Source organism: Silurus aristotelis (genome assembly GCF_946808225.1).
Source record: "Silurus aristotelis genome assembly, chromosome: 25".
Lineage (NCBI taxonomy): Eukaryota > Metazoa > Chordata > Actinopteri > Siluriformes > Siluridae > Silurus > Silurus aristotelis.
The window spans coordinates 18,743,149-18,765,648 of record NC_139598.1 but is presented as its reverse complement, the minus strand read 5'-3'; the positions used below and the strand labels follow the sequence as shown (position 1 = coordinate 18,765,648).

General features: G+C 41.6%; 3 protein-coding genes across 4 annotated transcripts in view; 1 reads left to right on the top strand and 2 right to left on the bottom strand.

The window, feature by feature from the left end:
* LOC310719501 (beta-1,4-galactosyltransferase 3) overlaps positions 1-22,500 on the top strand; it is a 389,210-nt gene that overhangs the window by 254,444 nt on the left and 112,266 nt on the right. The gene's annotated exons all lie outside the window — the stretch shown is intronic.
* On the bottom strand, positions 932-5,027 carry fbl (fibrillarin). The gene is made up of 9 exons (XM_083529319.1): positions 4,879-5,027; positions 3,610-3,729; positions 3,344-3,505; positions 3,167-3,261; positions 2,806-2,976; positions 2,232-2,364; positions 1,957-2,069; positions 1,725-1,870; positions 932-1,376 (listed from the first exon to the last, which is right to left on the bottom strand). The coding sequence occupies exons 1-9, from the start codon at positions 4,886-4,888 to the stop codon at positions 1,352-1,354; spliced, it is 975 nt and encodes a 324-aa protein (XP_083385445.1). The 5' UTR covers positions 4,889-5,027; the 3' UTR covers positions 932-1,351.
* fli1rs (Fli-1 proto-oncogene, ETS transcription factor-related sequence) overlaps positions 6,511-22,500 on the bottom strand; it is a 26,568-nt gene continuing 10,578 nt past the window's right edge. For both annotated transcript variants that reach the window (XM_083529299.1, XM_083529300.1), the window contains exons 2-9: positions 18,430-18,620; positions 17,621-17,772; positions 15,828-16,031; positions 14,161-14,232; positions 11,490-11,555; positions 11,000-11,062; positions 10,807-10,854; positions 6,511-8,090 (exon numbers count right to left, since the gene is read on the bottom strand). In XM_083529299.1, the coding sequence (XP_083385425.1) occupies positions 7,567-8,090; positions 10,807-10,854; positions 11,000-11,062; positions 11,490-11,555; positions 14,161-14,232; positions 15,828-16,031; positions 17,621-17,772; positions 18,430-18,620 (1,320 nt within the window). In that variant the 3' untranslated portion in view covers positions 6,511-7,566. The remainder of the gene's footprint in view (positions 8,091-10,806; positions 10,855-10,999; positions 11,063-11,489; positions 11,556-14,160; positions 14,233-15,827; positions 16,032-17,620; positions 17,773-18,429; positions 18,621-22,500) is intronic.

Genomic DNA, 22,500 nt, shown 5'->3' with positions numbered 1-22,500 from the left:
CTATAAATACACTGATCAGTCATCACATTATCACATCATAACAAGTGAAGTGAAGAACACTGAGGATCTTCATGGCACCTGGTATTGTGTGGATTTATTTGTCAGGCAGCAGGTGAATATTTTGTCTCCAAAGTTGATGTTAGAAGCAGGAAAAATGGGCGTAAGGATTCGATCGAGTTTGACATATTGAGACGTCTAGACGTCTGGGTCAGAGCATCTCCAAAACTGCAGCTCTTGTGGGATGTTCCTGGTCTGCAGTGGCCAGAATCTATCAAAAGTGCTCCAAGGAACGAACAGTGGTGAACCGGCGACCGGGTCTGGGGGACGAGGATCATTGATGCTCGAACTCGTGCAAATCCTCTTTTTAAACCAAACTGCTGGAGAAGTTAATACTGTTGATCAAAGGGTGACGACTGTTTTAGCAGCAAAAGGGGATCCAACACAATCAGCCTGATCAGTGAAATATTTCCAAGCAAGATGACGCTTCTGTTCACAAACCTGAACTCCACGAAGACCTGGTTTCGACGTGAAGAACTTAAATGTCCTAAACAAAACCCCAACCTCCTCAACACTGCCTGAACCCCAGATCCCACTACTGCTCCTCTACCTGAATGATCACGATCGATCTGGCTTCATGGAGCTCATTAAAACTGTGGAGAATAAATCTGAATTAAGACGTCCAACAAAAACGTGCGAGATGGTCGGGGGGTCACATACTTTTGCACATGGTGCATTTTAATACACATGATTAAACCCCAAAATGATTGGACTCTATATATTATTATACATCAGTACTGAGATACACAAGTCCAATCTTATTAAACACAAAGTCACACAATCATTAAAACACAAATCATTAGAATCATGTTACAGATAAAAACCTGGTGGATTCGACGTTTTCTTAAAATACAGTGGAAATAAAACACAGAACTGAAGATTTTTGAGATTATTTAATTAAAAAATAAACAAAAAAACATTAGTCTGTACAGTCACATGACCAACAGAAATCGACATTTTCGCTTTTTTGTTTTTCGTTTCACCCCAAAACATTATTTCTGATCTAAAAAAAAAAAAAAAAAGTTCTGAAAAGCAAAAGAATAAAGGAAAAGGTTCCTGGTCTAATATACTATAATACATAAGAACTTCTGTGTTACTGAAACAGCACTGGATATCAAAACTGGTGTACTGTGGAAGTTCTTCACCACCAGCCATGACACTGACACACACACACACGCACGTGCGCACGTGTGAGTGGAGAAAGCAGATGAGGATTAAAGCCGGTGTGTTCGGGTCACGCTGGAGGATTAAAGGGAACAGAAAGACGTCCAAACGCAAATTTACACAGTGGCGTCTATTTCTTCTGTTTAGGAGGCGGCCTGAAGACACACACACACACACACACACACACACACACACACACACACACACACACACACACACACACACACACACACACACACACACACACACACACACACACACACACACACACACACACACACACACACACACACACACACCAGGATCAGTAGATGAAGGAGGAGATAAAGAACTCAAATTTAACACATTATTTGTTTATCTTCAGCAGAAGCAGCTTTTTGATGATCAGGAGAAGGAGGAAGAGAAAAGCTTTATGATCTTATTTTCTGGACTAGACACAAGAAGCAGGAGCTCACAGCTGCTCTAACACGTGAGCAGGGGTGTGAACGGTGGGGAACACTGACCTGTACATCCCTACGATGACGGCGTGGTCTCTCTCGTACGGCTCCAGCGTGAGCTGCTCCTGAGGTTTCATGTTCTCCGAGCTCATCTTCTTCACCTCAGAGGCGAACACGGCCTCGGGAGACGCCGTGGAGTCGATGCAGTTCGCCTGGTGGGAAAACGTAAACGCTCACAATGAATACATGTTTATTAAACCCGATTTGACGTTGGGGTCACGTGCGATAGGAAATTTACCTTGATGGAAATGACAAAATGGCCGCCGTTCTTGAGGAAGTTGTGAGCGTTGAGAGCGACGATACGCGTCTGATCAGGCTGAGCGACGTCTGCGAAAATCACGTCCACCATCCCTGCAGGAGAAACAGACACACACACACACACACACACACACACACACACACATCAGGAAGTGCAGTACAGAAGATTTGACATTCTGTAATATAAAGAGAGAAATCAGCGTGTAGTAAACACGTGTACTGTGGAGTTCAGAAGTCTGATGAACTGTTACTCACCAACCAGCATGCGGTATTTGTGCGGATGTCTGGCGTCTTCAATAATAGGAATAATGTTGGTTCTCTTCTTAGCTACGTTCAGTAAATCTCGTCCTGAGCGATGAGAAAACTCCACTGCATACACCAAACCCTCCTGCACACAGGGTTAATAAAGGAGTGAGATCACGGCTCTATCAGTGGTGAACAGGAAGGGAGTAAATGTGTCACGTTTCTGTAGTTAAGTCGCTTTTTCACGTATCTATTGTACTGAAGTGTTTCCACGTGGAGAGATTTTTACTGTAACTTCACTACATTTCAAAGTCAAAACTTGTTTAAGTTAAACATGTTCTGATTGGTGCATCTACTGATCACCAACATACAGTTCAGCATCAAGCAGAACATTAAGAGAGGAATAAGTGATGAAGGATCTCCAGGTTTCTTCCAAAACTTTTGTACTTTTACTCAAGTGAAAGTTTAAAGGGACACTTTTACTGAGTGAATCTCTAATTTAACTCAACTACATCTTTTTGTACTTCATCCACTCGTTTATTTTACACACGTGAATGTGGATTGTACAGGAAGTAAAGAGTCTTACGGGGCCGACGATGTCTGAGACGTGAGACACCGTGGTTCCAGACGCCGCTCCCAGGTACATGACTTTGGTGCCGGGTTTGATGTGGATCTGATCGATTCCTCCCAGAATCGCGGCTGCCAGCTTGGAGCGGAACGGGTTCCACGCCCTGTACTCGATCTTCGTCTCTCCGTCCTGGAGGACAAAAACAAGGGACATGAGAAATTTATAAATAATTAACATGAGAGCATCATCAATGCCACCAAGTGGGCAGGGCTTAAAAGTTTTACTATTATAAAAGAGCGCCAGCATATTCGGTTTCTGAGTCCCCAGAATGAGTTATAATCAAACAAAGACAATATAAACGATCGCCATGACGACTGACCTCAACGCTGATCCTCTTCTCCCCATACACGGACTCTCCCACCACCATGTTCCTCGTCACCAGGGCGTCTTCCTTCCCACGGCAGATGAACACACCTGAGTCATAACAACTGTTATTCTTCTGTTCACCCCCTCATACACACACACACACACACAATTAATTAATAAACACTCTTACCTTCATGTCTGTGTGGCTCCACTGTCACTTTCTTTCCTCCTCTAAACCCGCCTCGCCCTCCAGCTCCACCTCCTCCTCTGCCCCCGCGGCCCCACGGCGCTCCTCTGCCTCCTCCACGGCCCCGGAATCCTCCTTCACCACTCGGAGACCTGAAACCTCCACCTGTAATCATAAAGTAACTCATCAGCCTGATCCACTTACAGCAGGATTGTTATATAAACGTGTCATTTACAGACGCAGCTACTCTAGTATGGGTTCCACTTTACCTCCACCACCTCGTCCTCCTCTAAATCCACCACGTCCTCCTCGGTCTCCACCACCACGTCCTCCAAAACCACCACGTCCTCCAAAACCACCCCGACCTCCACCACCGCGAGGACTAAAACCTGGAGGGGGGACAACAGAGTTCATGAACATTATATCATATAACACAAAGACGTGCGTCTCACCACAGCACAACAAAAAGCTGTGTACTAATTAGAAGTCGACCGATTTATTGGTACTGAATGTGGACTGCTGGGACAATCAGCAAAAATCCACAGCTTTCCTGTACTGTTATTACAAGAGCGGCCTCTAGAGGCGACTTACTGACGGTGCGGTTTGTTTTAACTGCTGTCTTTTTATAGAGAAACAAATGTCTGTATTTACTTTTTATTTCTACATTTTATTTATCAGATGATGTGGTTTGTGTTTTGTAGAAGAGTTAAAAGATTATTTTGTCGTCTCGCAAATTGTATTCTTCTATTGGAGAAATTATTTTAAGCCCTTTTTATGAGTGTACAATATGTAAATGAGCATGTCTGATCAGATAAAACTCATTTGCATAAATAATGAACGTATTCTATTAAATTTCATTACAGCACATTAATATTACGGTATTTTTCCTATTAAACGCACAGATATTCACTGTAGGAGATTAAAAACATCAGCTGTACAATTCAACGTGCTTCTTTTTAGCTAATATTCAAGAAATAAAAACCTTCAAAGCGGTTTTTTTTAAATAATAATAAACAAAAACCTGAGCGTGATGTGGCGAAAGTGTGGATCAGGATCACACACACACACACACACACACACACACGCGCGCGCGCGACCATGTGTTCAGCAACAACGTGTTTCATTTCATAGACGCACCGCGTTCACACCCAGAACCGTATTAATCCCAATAAATCGAATTAATTGATCCGGATTAACTATCAAACCCCTTTTCTTCTATGTGACACCACATTTAAATATCTTTTGATCACACTAATACTCGGTTTAGATCTCTCACACACACACACACACACACACACACACACACACACACACACACACACACACACACACACACACACACACACACACACACTTCTCATTTTAACACAAAACGCACAGAAACGTGTAAAAACTCTCACGCGCACGTTTCCCCTCAGAGCTTTTAGCAGAAACCGCTAACGAGCTCCAGCGTCCGTATCTTTATTTTATTCACATCTTCCGCTAAAACTAGACACCGGTTCTGAAAGAATCGTCACCGAGCCAGAACTCGAACTCACCTGGTCTCATGTTTAATCAGTAATAAAGTCTAGAAGATGTTTTTCCTCACAGACACACCGGGAACTGATCACCACACGCGCGCACGAGCCCACATGGAGAATCGGAGAAGATTCTTTCCCATGATGCACCGCGAGCAGGTTTCCGGTGTAGAAGGGAAGAGGGGGGGGGGCTGATGTAACAGCGCCGTCTTGTGTTCCGGAGGGAGAACTACAACGGAAGCTAAATAACATTAGATCCAGGTGTGTGTGTCTGTTCACACTGTACTGCCGAAAGTATTCGGTCGTCTGCATTTACATGCAAATGAACTTGAGCAACATCCGATTTTAATCCATAGGGTTTAATATGATGTTGGCCATGAGCAGCTATAACAGCTTCAGCTCTCCTGGGAAGGTTTTCCACAAGCTTTAGGAGTGTGTTCATGGGAATTTTGGACCGTTCTTCCAGAAGCACATTTGTGAGGTCAGACACTGATGTTGGACGAGAAGGTCTGGATCACAGTCTCGAAGCTTTTCCACACCAAACTCACTCCTCCATGTCTTTATGGACCTTGATTTGTGCACTGGTGTGCAGTTGTGTTGGAACAGGAACCAGTCGTCCCCAAACTGTTCCTGGGGAGCATGAAATCGCCCAATATGTCTTGTTATGATGAAGCATTGAGTTCCTTTCACTGGAACTGAGTCTTCTGAAAAACATCCCCAAATCATAATCCCCTTTACTAAACTTTACACAATGCAGACAGACTAGTAGCGTTCTCCTGCCACCTGCTGAACCCAGACTCGTCTATCAGTTTACCAGACAGTGAAGTGATTCTTCACTCCAGAGAACACGTCTCCACTGCTCTGGAGTCCAGTGACCTCGTGCTCTACACCACTGCATCCGATGCTTCGCATTGCACTTGGTGATGTAAAGCTCGGATGCAGCTGCTCGACCATGGAAACCCAGTCCATGAAGCTCTACGCACTGTTCTTCAGCTGATCTGAAGGCCACATGAAGTTTGGAGGTCTGTAGCTATTGAAAGTTAGTGTTCTCTGTGCACTACGTGTCTCCGCATCCGCTGACCTGCTCTGTGGTTTTACGTGTCTGAGTTTCTGTCGTTCTCAATTGCTTCCACTTTGTTCCAACTCCACTAACGCTTTACTGTGGAATATTTAGTAGTGAGGAAATTTCACGACTGGACTTATTGCACAGGTGACGTCCTGTCACGGTACCACGCTGGAATTCACTGAGCTCCTGAGAGACACACATCCTTTCACTAATGATTGTAGAAGCACCTGCATGATTTTATACACCTGTAACCATGGAAGTGATTAAAACACCTGAATTCAGTGATCTGGATGTGTGACTCAATACTTCTGGCAGTGCAGTGTGTATATATATTGTGTATATGTTTGAAGTAGCTCCACCTAGTGTTCAAAAATAATATCGCAGCAGCTATTAATGATATATTATTTTATATTATATTATATCATATTATATTATATTATATTATAAACACATGAGGAAAAGAACTGTAACTATCTCTCTTTTCTTGATTATGGCTTTTTTTAGAAGTTGTACAGGTACATTTATGTGTGTACTGATAATAAAAGGACAATAATGCAGAGGAAACGTCATTGAGTGCAAAAATGAAGTAAATGTGAGATACATGTTTATTTTATTGGGTCAAAAAAAGTTGTTACATATAAACGTGTGATGCTCGACACGTTGTAAGTTCTGTACAAAAGCACGAAAAACAAATACAGAAAAAAACACCAGGTTTCAGGTGAATGTGAGTTTGTGAACCGAGAGGGAGAATTTAGCCCTTTTATACATCATATGCAAAATACTATTTACACTCGTGCGTGTATGTGTGTGTGTGTATAGGTGTGTGTGTGGGGTGTGTGTGTGTGTGGGGGTGTATAGACGTGTGTGTGTGGGATGTGTATAGGTGTGTGTGTGTGTGTGTGTGTGTGTGTGTGTGTGTGTGTGCGTGCATGTGTGAAAGTTTAACTGCTACAGGTAATATAACCTTAGTAAAAGTTTGGTTTATATCATTAAGAAAATCCTTTTACAATATAGACGTCCATTTTCTTTATATTCTGGAGTCCTTTGGATTTCTGGTTCTTCTCCACTAACCAGAAGTTTGTGAGTTTGAATCCTTGAGATCCACATACACTTCAGATACTGCATCATGAATACAAAAGAATAAAAAGCCTCAGACGAATGAATAAATGCAATAAAATCTGAAATCAAACATGAGCCGTTTGTGTTCAGGAAAAAGTGTTCGGCTCTAAACTTCTGTTTGCTTTATTTCCTCCCTTTCCAGCGATCTGAGACATAACAATCAGTGATGCAGTAAATTCACATGTGATTGATGTCATATTATATAAATAATAAAAATGAAACAAGGTCACGTGTGAAGCGCATCTAAAACACTTTCACCATCGAGTTCCTGTACTTTATAAATCCATTAAAAATGTTAGAAATGCTTTAATTTGTTCCTGAAATCGAGACTTTAACTCTTAAAGATCTGCTTCAAGCAGCGAACTTTGCTGATCAGTTAGTTTAAAAATTATACTTTTTTAGTTTAACCCTTTTTTTTTTTTTATAATTAAGACTTGAAATGCAGAATCTTTCTGTCCAGATCTCGGGTTTTCTTGATGCTGGAGTGAAGATCCCTTGACACTGACTTTCTAGTGGCCATGGTTTTAATAATAAGAGTTTAAATGCGAGTGTGTGGCCGGGTGTCGAGGCATCTGGGAACTGGGATACACCACGCTGGTCGGTGAGCTCCAGTAGTTGGAGTTTGGAGGGAAAAAGCTGGTCGAGGACACGGGCATGGGGCCGGAGTGTGAGCCCATGAAGTTCACTTTGGGCTGGTGGCTGTGGTAGCTCTGAACGTAGGGCACTTCGTTTTGGAACTTGAGGACGTTGGCCTCGTTCGGGTGGTTCTGATGCGCGTGAGAGATGCCCTGGAAGTCGAATTTGTAGGCGTATCGCTTGCCGTGCACTTTGGTCATGATGTTCTTGTCGTAGTAGTAGCGCAGGGCGCGGCTCAGCTTGTCGTAGTTCATGTTGGGTTTGCTCTTGCGTTCGCCCCAGCGCTTGGCCACTTCGTCCGGATCGGTCATCTTAAACTCGCCGTTCGTTCCCTCCCAGGTGATGATGTTGGAGTTGTTGCTGTCTGACAGGAGCTCCAGCAAAAACTGCCACAGCTGGATCTGACCTGAACCTGCAGAATCGAGGGCAACATCAACAATCACATTACAATACCATAATGAAGGTGATAGAGACATGGGGCAGGACCCCTGATACAAAATATGTCAAACACAGCCAATAATCATACAATCTAGAATCCAATCATATTTACGATTAGAATAGTGGTGTTGTTGTTGTGCATCATTGTCTGTATATTCCCAAATATTCTTAATGTTTCAACAAGATTTTAACAAACATATTTTGCAGTTAAAATCCACTTATCATTACAGACTTATCAAAATCATTATTTTTATTCCACATTAATTAGCGGACCCCCTGCAGCACTGCTGCGGACCCTCGCTTGAAAACCCATGCATCAAAAAACAGCATAAAATAGAACAATAATATCATATATACAGTGTAGAATAAGACAGAATGGTTTAGTACAGTGGAGTAGTGTGTGGTATGGTGCTGTGTATAGTATAAAATTAAAGACTGTACACACACACACACACACACACACACACACACACACACACACACATACATATATATATATATATATATATATATATATATATATATATATATATATATATATATATATATATGCTACAGTACTGTATACTACTGTATAGTATGGAGTATAATATATGAGAGCACTGCACAGTGCGCAGGGTTTATGTGATTTACACTCAGTAGTGTAGTGTAGTTTAGAGTAGTGTAGTGCAGTGTAGAGTAGTGCAGTGCAGTGCAGTGCAGTGACGTGTAGAGTAGTGCAGTGCATTGCAGTGTAGAGTAGTGCAGTGTATTGTAGAGTAGTGCAGTGTAGAGTAGTGCAGTGTATTGTGTTGTAGTGTAGTGTAGTGCAGTGCCGTGTAGAGTAGTGTAGTGCCGTGTAGTGTAGTGCAGTGCAGTGTAGTGCAGTGCCGTGCCGTGCCGTGTAGTGTAGTGCAGTGCAGTTTAGTGTAGAGTAGTGTAGTGCTGTGTAGTGCTGTGTAGAGTAGTGTAGTGTAGTGTAGTGTAGAGTAGTTTAGTGTAGTGTAGTGTAGTGTAGTGCCGTGTAGAGTAGTGTAGTGTAGTATAGTGTAGTGTAGTGTAGAGTAGTTAAGTGTAGTGTAGAGTAGAGTAGTGTAGTGCAGTGCAGTGTGGTGTAGAGTAGTTTAGTGTAGTGTAGAGTAGTGTAGTGTAGTGTAGAGTAGTGTAGTGCAGTGTAGAGTAGTGTAGTGCAGTGTAGTGCCGTGTAGAGTAGTGTAGTGTAGTGTAGAGTAGTTTAGTGTAGTGTAGTGTAGTGTAGTGTAGTGCCGTGTAGTGTAGTGTAGTGTAGAGTAGTGTAGTGTAGTGTAGAGTAGTTTAGTGTAGTGTAGAGTAGAGTAGTGTAGTGCAGTGCAGTGCAGTGTGGTGTAGAGTAGTGTAGTGCAGTGCAGTGCAGTGCAGTGTAGAGTAGTGTAGTGTAGTGCCGTGTAGAGTAGTGTAGTGTAGAGTAGTTTAATGTAGTGTGGAGTAGTGTAGTGTAGTGCAGTGCAGTGTAGAGTAGTGTAGTGTAGTGTAGAGTAGTGTAGTGCAGTGTAGAGTAGTGTAGTGCAGTGTAGTGCCGTGTAGAGTAGTGTAGTGCAGTGTAGAGTAGTGTAGTGCAGTGTAGTGCCGTGTAGAGTAGTGTAGTGTAGTGTAGAGTAGTTTAGTGTAGTGTAGTGTAGTGTAGTGTAGTGTAGTGCCGTGTAGTGTAGTGTAGTGTAGAGTAGTGTAGTGTAGTGTAGAGTAGTTTAGTGTAGTGTAGAGTAGAGTAGTGTAGTGCAGTGCAGTGTGGTGTAGAGTAGTGTAGTGCAGTGCAGTGCAGTGCAGTGTAGAGTAGTGTAGTGTAGTGCCGTGTAGAGTAGTGTAGTGTAGAGTAGTTTAATGTAGTGTGGAGTAGTGTAGTGTAGTGCAGTGCAGTGCAGTGTAGAGTAGTGTAGTGCAGTGTAGAGTATTTAAGTATAGTGCAGTGTAGTGTAGTGTAGTGTAGTGTAGTGTAGTGTAGTGTAGAGTAATTTAGTGTAGTGTAGTGTAGAGTAGTGTAGAGTAGTGTAGTTTAGAGTGGAGTAGTGTAGTGCAGTGTGGTGTGGTGTAGAGTAGTGTAGTGCAGTGCAGTGTAGAGTAGTGCAGTGCAGTGTAGAGTAGTGCAGTGTAGTTTAGTGCAGTGCAGAGTAGTGTAGTGCAGTGTAGAGTGGAGTAGAGTAGTGTAGTGCAGTGCAGTGTAGTGTAGAGTAGTGTAGTGCAGTGTAGTGTAGAGTAGTGTAGTGCAGTGCAGTGCAGTGTAGTGTAGTGTAGAGTAGTGTAGTTTAGTGTAGTGTAGAGTAGTGTAATGCAGTGTAGTGTAGATTAGTGCAGTGCAGTGTAGAGTAGTGTAGAGTAGTGCAGTGCAGTGCAGAGTAGTGTAGTGTAGTGCAGTGTAGAGTGGAGTAGAGTAGTGTAGAGTAGTGTAGTGTAGTGTAGTGTAGAGTAGAGTAGTGTAGTGTAGTGTAGAGTAGTGTAGTGCAGTGCAGTGTAGTTTAGTGTAGTGTAGTTTAGTGTAGTGTAGTGCAGTGCAGTTTAGTGTAGTGCAGTGTAGTTTAGTGTAGTGTAGTGCAGTTTATTGTAGTGCAGTGTAGTGTAATGTAGTGTAGTGTAGTGTAGTGTAGTTATTATTAATAGCACACATGCAGTAAATTAGAAATAAAAGAACTCTCAGCAGGTGTGTTTAGAAAGTGTCTGATTAAAAACATTTCTTTTACCTGGATTAGCGAGACGGCTGCTGATGGGCCCTAACGCCTGGTATGGATCTAAACATAAAAACCACTGGTTAATAATCAGACCAGTTATAACAACATCAACAACAACAACAACAACAACAACAACAACAACAACAACGACAACAACAACAACAACAATGACGACACATAATTTCTTTCATGACAGAGTTCATACCTTGAGTGATTCTGGATGAAGGTTCTGAAATCCTGCTGTTGATCTGCTGCTCCACCGGAGAACCTGCAAAATATTTGAATAATAATAAACATCAAACAAAATATAAAGTACAAAATAAAGAGCAGCTACTGTATTAATCTTCTGATCAGGTGTGTATAAGGTATTAATCAGGTTTAGATCGGGTGTGATGGAGGTGTGATTGAGATGGTTTGGACATGTGCAGAGGAGAGACATGGGGTGACAGATGATCCACTGTGGCGCCCCCTAATGGGAGCAGCCAAAAGAAGATAAAAAAATAATCAGGCATTGATTGTATGTGTATCAGATGTAAATCAGGTATTGATCAGGTGTGTATCAGGTATTAAGTGATTAATCAGCTATTGATCAGGCATTGATTGGGTGTGCATCAGACATGTTTCAGGTATTGATCAGGTGTGTATCAGTTATTGATCAGGTGTGTATCACTTATTGAGCAGGTGTGTATCACTACCTTTAGGAACCGTCATGGTTCCTGATGGCCAGCTGTTTCTCCTGCTGATCTCCTCAAAATTATTTTCTGCACAAAAACAACACAAAAAGATATCAAATGAGTGAGCCCGACTGGTTTACAGAAGTGTAACGAAGCTTTATTCTGTAAGTGTTCACCCTTTTTACTTCCATGATGAAAACAACACCCCACACACAGAGCTCACAATAAAACTCTAAGATTTTCTTGTGCCAAATATTTAAAGTGTTCATAATATTTTTTCTGCATTCTTTGTACTTAAATAAAGAAGTTAGGAGGAGTTGATGGAGGGAGATTCTGCAGGAAAGGAGGGAGGAAGGAAGCGCTACATTAAAGACCCCAGAGAAACAACGGTAGCATGAACAAAGTGACCCAAGGAGAGCAGAAGATGACCCACAGTCCCTCAGGAGGAGTGTCCTTTTGTTGCAGGCTAATGCATGTATAACAAAATAGTCAATTGTGTCCTAATGGGGCACCCAGCTTCCTGTTGCAGTGCAGCTGCTTCCTGTCTGAAACTGCAAGAAAAGTCAAAGACGACTGAGCAGCCACTTATTGTTTGGGTTGCTGAAGAACCTGAAACCCCCTTTAACTGCACAAGATTCTTTCTGAGCAAGTTTTTTTTTTACAATTAAAGGATTTTCTATTTATACGCTAACGGCTTTAGAGCGTGGTTTTGTCTCGATGTTCCAGATGTGCTCTACTAAACATAGCAAGTTCTCTTTGGGTTCTTGTGTTCTTTTCCCACTCTTTTAGAGAACCAGTGGGTTTTGACCTGATGACATGTTTCAAAGTTCTCAGCTAAATATAATAAGTTCTGGTTGGTTCCTGGGGAAGCAGTTTAACAGTACTATACCTTCAGTTGCTAAAGTTATGTTAATAAAATGCTGCTGTCTGTAAGTCACAAATATGACTGGTTCTTGGTCCCAGATCAGTGCCACCTAATGGGTTAGGTCAAGTACTAGTGAAGAGTGAAAACAGTTCATGATATAGAGAGCTGCTATATAAAACAGTACGTCAGGGTAATCAGACCCCACCACCACCTATGAAAAAGATTAAATGCAGTTGAGGTGTTCTGTGTCCAGTTGTCTCCATTTCCCTGACCATCCACCAGACATGTTCCCTTACCATCCACCAGACAAGTTCCCTTACCCACCACCAGACACGATCCCTTACCCTCCACCAGACACATTCCCTTACCCTCCACCAGACACATTCCCTTACCCTCCACCAGAACCATTTCCTTACCCTCCACCAAACACAATTCCTTACCCTCCACCAGAATCTTTTTCTTACCCTCCACCAGACAAGTTCCCTTACCCTCCACCATAACCATTTCCTTACCCTCCACCAGACAAGTTCCCTTACCCTCCACCAGAACCATTTCCTTACCCTCCACCAGACACATTCCCTTACCCTCCACCAGAACCATTTCCTTACCCTCCACCAGAACCATTTCCTTACCCTCCACCAGACAAGTTCCCTTAGCCTCCACCGGAACCATTTCCTTACCCTTCACCAGACAAGTTCCCTTACCCTCCACCAGAACCATTTCCTTACCCTCCACCAGACACATTCCCTTACCCTCCACCAGACACATTCCCTTACCCTCCACCAGAACCATTTCCTTACCCTCCACCAGATACAATTCCTTACCCTCCACCAGAATCTTTTTCTTACCCTCCACCAGACAAGTTCCCTTACCCTCCACCAGAACCATTTCCTTAGCCTCCACCAGACAAGTTCCCTTACCCTCCACCAGAACCATTTCCTTACCCTCCACCAGACACATTCCCTTACCCTCCACCAGAACCATTTCCTTACCCTCGACCAGACACATTCCCTTACGATCCACCGGGACCATTTCCTTACCCTTCACCAGACAAGTTCCCTTACCCTCCACCAGACGAGTTCCCTTACCCACCACCAGACACATTTCCTTACCTTCCACCAGACAATAACCAGAATACAAGCTCCCAGATCCCAGGTTTCTTGTGCCATTCACATGCAAGTTGGTCCACAACTGGTCCATGATCCCCCACTATGCACATTCCTGACATCCTTGGAGTGCAAGTTCTGTGAGCCTTATCAAGACAAATGCCCTGATTGATCAGAATGCAGTTTCTTGACCTGCCATTGTCTCAGTCCCATGTATCTATTGAGTACAAGTTTTTTGTTTGTTTGTTTTACTTTAGAACCCAATATACTATACACTATAAACTATTCCTAGTTTATTTCCAGTGTTTATTTTAGTCTGGGGGTCACCTACTGTCAGTTCCTGTTCCTAAGTTTGTATTAGTTCCCGATCATTGATCTTAGTACTTTTTAAGGTTACCATGTCTCTTTAATTTTGTGTCTCTGACCCAGAGATTGACTCTGATTCGGTTAAAGTTGGACCATAATAATGGGTCTTGCTAATTAATTTTCCTGCTCTTTCCTCTGTATCCTCACCCCAGAAAAAAACCCGCTCCCTAAACCCAACTGTCTTTTGATCACAATATTTAAAGTAAGTTATGGATCTTCCCAGTATTCTCACATTGCATTCCTGTTTGTCCCTATTTACCCTCCAGCTTCCGTATATGGCCCTGTTTCCTGCCATAATCAACACAGGGTTTATTAATCAGAAATCGGAACACTCATTTGAAGGTTTTAGGCTTACCTGCTTTGACCTGTAGCCTCGGTGGGGGCTGTGTGTTGGTGGGGGTCGTTGGGTATGAGAAGGTCGGACTACCTGTAGGCCAAGCACAAAAAATATAAAATACATTTTTTTTCCCACAACAATTTTTTTCACTCCTTTGGCTGAACACAATATAACAACAATAAAAAGGTTTTATTTATTATTTAAACCAGGCGTCCCCAAACTACGGCCCCGACATTTCAAACAACACTCATTCTCATTTTTACTCATATCATATCTGTATTTGATAAAGTTTGGCTTTGAAACAATGTTCTCTAGTTACTAATAGAGGCTGAGGCACCATTAGTTGATTGCTGGAACTATCAGCTATTGGCAAAAATCCATACCGATTTTTCCGACTTCCGGTCCACTGTCATTACAAGAGCGGCCTCTAGAGGCCAATCACTGATGCCACGTGCTGTTTGGTTTTACATGTGACTGCGTGCTGCACAGAGATACAGTAAGTAAAAAGTTCAGAAGTCTTGGGTGACCCACGACATGACCAACGTCTCCCCCATTGATTAGTTTCAACTTTGAAAAGCTCGTCTCTGCTTCAGACTCTGTCACTGAATGAATGGAGTAAGAACATATTCTTAGACCAGTCCACAAATTTGGATACATTTCTGAGCTCCATTTTATATATAAATTTAACCCTAAATACATTTATTACACAATTAAATACACGTCATTGTGCACAATTGATTATACTCTCAGAACCAAGAAACACTTAGCCATAAGATACATACAACATCTATATCTTTATCTTCTTCTTCTTCTTCTTCTTCTTCTTCTTCTTCTTCTTCTTCTTCTTTTGGCTTCTCCCATTAGGAATCGCCACAGTGGATCATCTGTCTCTACATCTTCCTCTTTCACACCAACTACCCCCCTCCCCCCTACTCCTTATTTCTTTCGTCTGAATTGGGCTCCTGAGGGTTAAGACTTTTTTGATCCATAATTTTAATTTAGATTCAGATCTCCTTATTGATGTGACGTGATTCCAGGTCTTGTCAATTCTTCCACAGGAAACCCTAATGGCTGAGATGATCTCCTTTCCACCTCCCACATCTCCTCTCCAAGTGTATGAGTGAGGGAACATCTCCAGGTGGTGGGTGCGCACTCCGAGTCCCGACCAGCTTCATTCACCATCACATGATACAATAATTTACGCGACCGTGCAAATGAGCGGTAAAAAAAAGGATTTATATTATTTTGTGTGGATCCCCCATAAAACCACCCCCAGGTAAGAAGCCTCCCTGATCTGCTGCCATGTCCCCAGCGCTCGATCCTGATTGGTGACTCGCTGCGTGTTTCACCAGTTATATTTTTATCCTCATAAATTAAAAATAACGACTGATTTCACTTAATGTAGTTAAAATATTTGACTTTTAAATGTAGTAAAATTACAGTAAAATCTCCCCAAAATAAAATACTTCAGTAAAGTACAGATACACAAAAAATCGATTCAGGTACAGTAATGATTACATTTACTTCCTTACTGTTCACCACTAAAATGTGTTAATCATATATTTATATTTAAAAAAAGTTTTTCTTCTTTAGTTTTAGCTGTAAAATATTCCATTAGGACATAAAAACAGAGCACAGAAGGAGATAAAAGGTCATGTATGTGTGTGTATGTGTTTGTGTATTACTCTGGCGGAGGTAGTTGAGATGTGACAGCAGGACATCGGCGTTGTAGTGCGTCGTGAGACGCATCATGTCCTCTTTCGACATTTTGCAGAGCATCTTTCCATCCAGTGGGAGGAAGAGGGACACATCCACCTCCACCAGGCTGTACTCTTTTATTGCCCACTCCACCCACTGACGTACATGGTCCTGAGTCCAAACCTCCGGGTCTGAAAGGTGGAGAATAAATAGATTTCTTTATGTGTGTGTTTGTGTGTTTGTGTGTTTGTGTGTTTGTGTGTGTGTGTGTGTGTGTGTGTTTGTGTGTGTGTGTGTGTGTGTGTGTGTGTGTGTGTGTGTGTATGTGTGTGTGTGTGTGTGTGTGTGTGTGTGTGTGTGTGTGTGTCTGTGTGTTTGTGTGTGTGTGTGTGTGTGTGTGTGTGTGTATGTGTGTGTGTGTGTGTGTGTGTGTTTGTTGTATTTTAAACCCTTTTTAAGTACAAATTGAACAAATGCAATCTAAGGAAAGGCTCGTTATAAATGCTTATAATTTGTCATTAGTAACATATATATTGTTGTTGCAAATAATGTACATTAAAATCATATGGAAACGAGTGTGTAATATGCAAATAATTTGCAAATAAGCTGCTGATTAGGCACACACACTTGATTTTCGGAAAGTCCCCTTTAAACACTGTTAAATCATTAGTTCATCATTTCAAATATTTGAAGTCTTGAATATTCAGAAAAACGATGGTTAGTATCCCTCATCTTCTCAGACCTCTAAAACCTTTAGAAAGGATGGTCCCTGCAAGTGATGACTAGAACGTTGGTCCCCATGCAACAGGTAAACCCGTAAGAGTGTGTGTGTGTGTGTGTGTGTGTGTGTGTGTGTGTGTGTGTGTGTGTGTGTGTGTGTGTGTGTGTGTGTGCGTGTGTGTGTGTGTGTGTGGGTGTGTGTAGAAGATACATTAGAAAAACTAACGCTCCTGATCTTCAGTCATGTTCATCTACAGAGCCTTAAATGTACCACACACACGCGCGCACACACACACACACACACAAACACACGCACACACACACACACACACACACACACACACACACACACACACACACACACACACACACATGAGCTGCCCTTAATTTTTCACAGAAAATAATTCACTTCCTCCCTGATGCAAGAGCCTGTGGTAGAAAGAGGGTGTGTGTGTGTGTGTGTGTGTGTGTGTGTGTGTGTGTGTGTGTGTGCGTGTGTGTGCGTGTGGATGTGTGTGTGTGTGTGTGTGTGCGTGTGGATGTGTGTGTAAAAGAAAGAAGCCACAACCCGTTTTATTTTTCAGTATCCTTCGAAACTAAATACTGAAGTTCTACCTATAACAGGAGACACACCCAGGTGGTGCATGATGGGAAATCTGCTTCGTTAAGACACACTGACTGTGCGTTTATTTTAGCAGGAGAACAGTGCTACTTAGCTTACATTTATAACTTATACCCATTTAATAAATATATCTAACATGCCAGTAAGCTGTGTTAAGAAACTAGTGAGCTAACGTTGGATATCTGGGTCATGACCTTTTCCTCCGGTAATGAAGAACTGCGCTTAGTGTACACACGAGTTATAAACATGACTTTAATTTATTTATTTTAATTTTACATAACATCTTTATTTCAGAAGGTAAGGGAATGATATGGGCTGTGTTTTAATTGTAGTGATGATAGGGGAAGTGTGTATCACTTATGAAAGCGGGCGTGTCTCAGATGTAAGGCTGAAAGTGGGCGTGTCTCAGATGTTAGGCTAAAAGAGGGCGTGTCCCACCTGCAGGTACGATGACTCTTTTCTCTTCTGTGGTGCTCTGTGGACTCGTCCTCGGCTCTGGATACGATGGCTGATACGGCTGCTGCCCTCCATCACTACTGCTGATGTGACGACTTCTTTTAGCAGCGCTGACCTCCACTGGAGACTCACGACTGAAACACACACACACACACACACACACACACACACACACACACACACACACACACACACACACACACACTCCATTATCATCACAACAGAATTCAAAAATACAGAAACAAATTTCCCTGATCAGTTCACTCTGCAGATAATCACCATCCAATCACATTTCCTCACGCTCAACCTGCTCAGCCAATCCAGAGCCTCGTCTCTACCAGGTTCGATTTGAGGTGTGTTCAAAATTCTTGGTCATTTCATTTAGTGGGAGTTTAATCAAATTCAGACAATCCTGTCAAACTATAACTCGCTGTTTCCTTGACAAAAAATGTCTAATCATTAGCAATATTTGATCATCTGGCTAGTTTTATTATCAGCTGAAAGTTTTTAGAATGAAATGAACCCCGTGAGTGGAAACTAAACGAGTGAGTGAGTTTGAAGATGAAAGTTTTGAGAAATAATTTGCATATCTGATCATGATTGGTCCAATGCAGTGAGGATTACTTAGTGACATCACAAAACATGCTTATTGAAAAATAGTGGGAAATTAACGTTTAAAATCAGACTCAAGCATTTTAGCAGAGTTTAATCACAAAACTGGAGTGTGTGTGTGTGTGTGTGTGTGTGTGTGTGTGTGTGTGTGTTTATATATTTGTGTGTTGTTCTGTTACCTAGCTCCGTTGACGTGTTCGTTTTTTTTCGTAGGAATGTTCGCTGACGTGTTCGTCCACTCGGACTCGGTGCTTTCCTCTGACCCTTGTCTGAATCCGGCCTGCGCCGCCGGAGACGTGATCTCGGACTTCATGCTTCCAAACGCCGGCTCAAATATGGACTGATCCTGACTCACCACGGCCAGAGCTTCCTACAACACACACACACACACACACATGTGTTTCATGTGTTACTGAAGCAATAATAAGTTTACCATATGAACACACTCATTGCTGATGTCTTTCCTTATTTAGATTAGACTTTTATTCATGAAAACGTTAACCCGGGCGGCGTCCGTTTATTAGCTTAAAATAGCTTCACACTGACAGGAAATGCAGAATTAGCACCACAGACAGAGTTTCATACGACACAGACGGAGAGATAAACAGGGGCCATGTAAGGTGAAAGGGGGGGGGGGTAGGGTGGCGGTGGGGGGGGGGGGTGCTTAATGATATAATAAATATGGTAAATTTTTTGCATGTATTCACATATATACATTTTCAGAAGAAATGCACTCGTTACAGACGTCTCTATATTTTTTTTTCATAAAGCTGAAACCGGGTGTGAGTATTTCAGTGAACAGGTAACATCAGATATCTAATTGTGCCCTATTTAAACAATTAGCATGTGCAGGCTTGTGGGCGTGTCCCATTTCCTTACAAGGTTTTATACTAGCACCAGGCTATAAGGATATGGCTACAGAACTTACAGTATACTGCGTATCAATCCGCATATTTAATCAGAACATAAACAAGGAACTTTTTTTTTACATACAGTTTCAAATTAAGCTTCTGAAATGACCTGGTACACGGAGGGAAAACGTATCATCTCAGTATCATTTCCTAAATCCAGTAATAACATTTTTCCAGTAAATTTTATTAGCATTCATCAGTGTACCGAGACACGTAACCTCCCTGTCAGGTTGGTCTGCGTCACAATAGCCGGTTAAAACACAAAGCAGGCTCTGAGCCGGTGTGACTTTGGGATTTATTGTGAAGAATACAGTAACATGATGATTCATCCTGCAGAAAACATCATCATCATCATCTGAGCATAAACAATGCTGGGAGAGGCCTGATTTTTTGGGGGGACAATTTTACGAAATATTTCCTGAATTTACTGTAAATGAGAATCTCCAGGATCTGTCTCATTCCCAATTCCACAATAAAAGATTTTTTACTTCTGTCACATACTTCTGAAAGGAAAATATTTCTGTTTCACTCACAGTAAACAGAAGGTTGTGAGATCAGACCTTCACTCCAGAGGTTACGGGTTACATATTGTGTTTAGGTTTTTGGTCAATAAAACAGACAAAAAAAAAAATCTAAATATCAAAACAGCATTCCTAAAGCTTTGGAACTGTTAAAGGCTTTTGAGATGTTCCTTTGACTGAATGCTTAGATTCCATATTGAAGTGTTTTCTTCTCCTGAAGATGTAATTATCCTGTAAACCCTTGAAAAACCTGTGAAGAAACTGTTTTTTCTCACAGGGTTTGTACATAATCGAGTGTGTGTGCAGTAAAAATCATCATTCATTCATGGATCCTGGGAGAAGTTCGACATTCGGCACTTCATTAAGGGGTTCTTTAAAGGTTCCTTGGATAATTATTTGTTATTTATGGTCTACATTTATTCCAAATCTTAGCTACACTAACAGCTGGCAAGAAAAATAGAAATAGCAGACAGTGTATTACATCCAGCTAATCCTCGACTAGCTTACTGAATTAGCGCATGTGTAGCTAAAGCCTGAGTACCGACACGTGACACGTGTTTAGTGATGATAAAAGCGTTTTGCTATTGTAGGTGCTACGTAGTTAGCTTATCCTTAGTTCGCTAGTCAGTATATACTGTTAGCATGTATAGAGTTTAGATCAATAGAGATCCTGAACAAATTCTGATGTCAGTGTAAAATTTACATTTTATTTATTTATTTATTTATTTATTTATTTATTTATTTATTTATTTATTTATTTATTTATAAATAAAACAATCCTAATGATATATGCACAGCAACATACACATACATACACACACACACACACACACAGACACACACACACACACACACACACACACACACACACACACACACACAAACACACACACAGACACACACACACACACACACACACACACACACACACTGGCCTGTGTGCTAAAACGACTGACATTCTACTAAGAACACGAACTTGACAGGAAGTCAGACCCACTTTGGTATGTAAGTGTTGCTCTTTGAAGTGTGTGTGTGTGTGTGTGTGTGTGTGTGTGTGTGTGTGTGTGTGTGTGTGTGTGTGTTGACCCCAGACGTGTTATATATTCAGATACGTGTGTGTGTTTGTGTTATGCAGCGTGTGTTTAGAGAGGCAGTGTGTTGTGATGCATTGTCCTCGGCGCTCACGTACGTCACCGCTCTGAGTTTTGGCGGCTCACAGGAAGTTGATCGTCCATGTGTGGAGAAACCTTTTGGCTCCGGCCGGGAGTAACGGAAACACACAGAGACAGGGGTGGCTCGGAGCTGGAAAACTATTTACACCCAGATGTAGGGAGGTGAGGTGGGGTGGGGGTGGTGGGGGTGACTGGAGGGACCTTGATCACTTCATTGTGCTCGGAATTGAATAAAACAGAATATACGTACGAAATCACAACAAATGATACCAATATCAGAGTGACGTCTGACTGAAAGATCGCAGATAAACTGTTAGTGGATGTTTGGTGCATGTCCAGTAACCAGGGTTCCATCTGGGTCATTTTTGTTACATTGTTAAGAGGTGATGATGGGCGGAGCTTACAGCACTGTTTATCAATGATTGGTTCCATTTGAATCCTACAATATACAGTGTACACGAGCCGCCATTTTACTAGAATATCGGATGGGTGTATTATTGGACTAAATGGACCCAAGAGAATGTAACGACACTGTAACCATGATGCATGATGATGACTTTTATGGTCGTCATGGAAACACAGATTAATAACTGTTAAGTATTACATCAAAGACAAATTTGTGTTGTTGGTGAAATAATCCTCAATGAACGGTGCGTTTTTAAGAACAGGTCGATGTAGGAATCGTATAAAAAATTTCCATACTGTAATACATGAATCTAAAATGTTTAAATGTTCCACAGAGCTCTTCAGTACAGATTTATCTTACTTTATCTCATTATTTTGAATGTGTGCAATAATTTGCTTATTTGTTGTTATTTTCATGCACAGGAGATATTTCTATTAAAACTGCAGGCAAAACTAAGGAAGAAGAAGTAGTAGAAGAAGAAGAAGAAGAAGAAGAAGAAGAAGAAGAAGAAGAAGAAGAAGAAGAAGAAGAAAAATTGCAAGACCCTACTTTGGGAATCTCCACATAGTTCTAGTATTAATAAAACAAAAAGATGAAACTCCGTTGAATATTGTAAAGGCATAGAATTTTAAACTTAAATGGTATAATAGAACTAGAACCAATAAATCTAGAATCAACATGTTGTTCCTTTTGGGACCAGTCAGAGTTCTCAAGTAAACTTTAACCTTTAAACTATTATAAATATATAAATATGATTTGTAAAAGAGTTTTAAAGGTCACTGGTGTGTTGATGCTAAATGGAAGAAACTCTTCACTTTTCTGCAAAGAAAATCCATCACACCTGCAATCTTCTGTTCTTGAAAGCACGTTCATGTAAAGATCTCAGGCTTGTGATGCAGCTCCTCATCAAAAATATCTGAAGCGAGCAAATAACGATGATCAGATTTCACAGCTGACACTAAACTATTATATAATCCTACTATAATCCAGTGTCATTCATCAAAAGAGTCCGGTTCCTCTCGAGGTTTCATTCATCAGTCACACAACCTCCTTCTTCACTGCAGAGGAAAATCTATAAATCAGGTTTCAGAAAAGCTGCTTTGTGACAACGATAAAGATGTACAGTAGTACAGTTTCATCAGTCTGGTGAGGGGGTTATAAGGCCGTCTCCAAATCATATCTTATTCTACAAGCGGGAAGGATTGAATGTAATGATTTAGTTGATGTGGCAATAAGATGA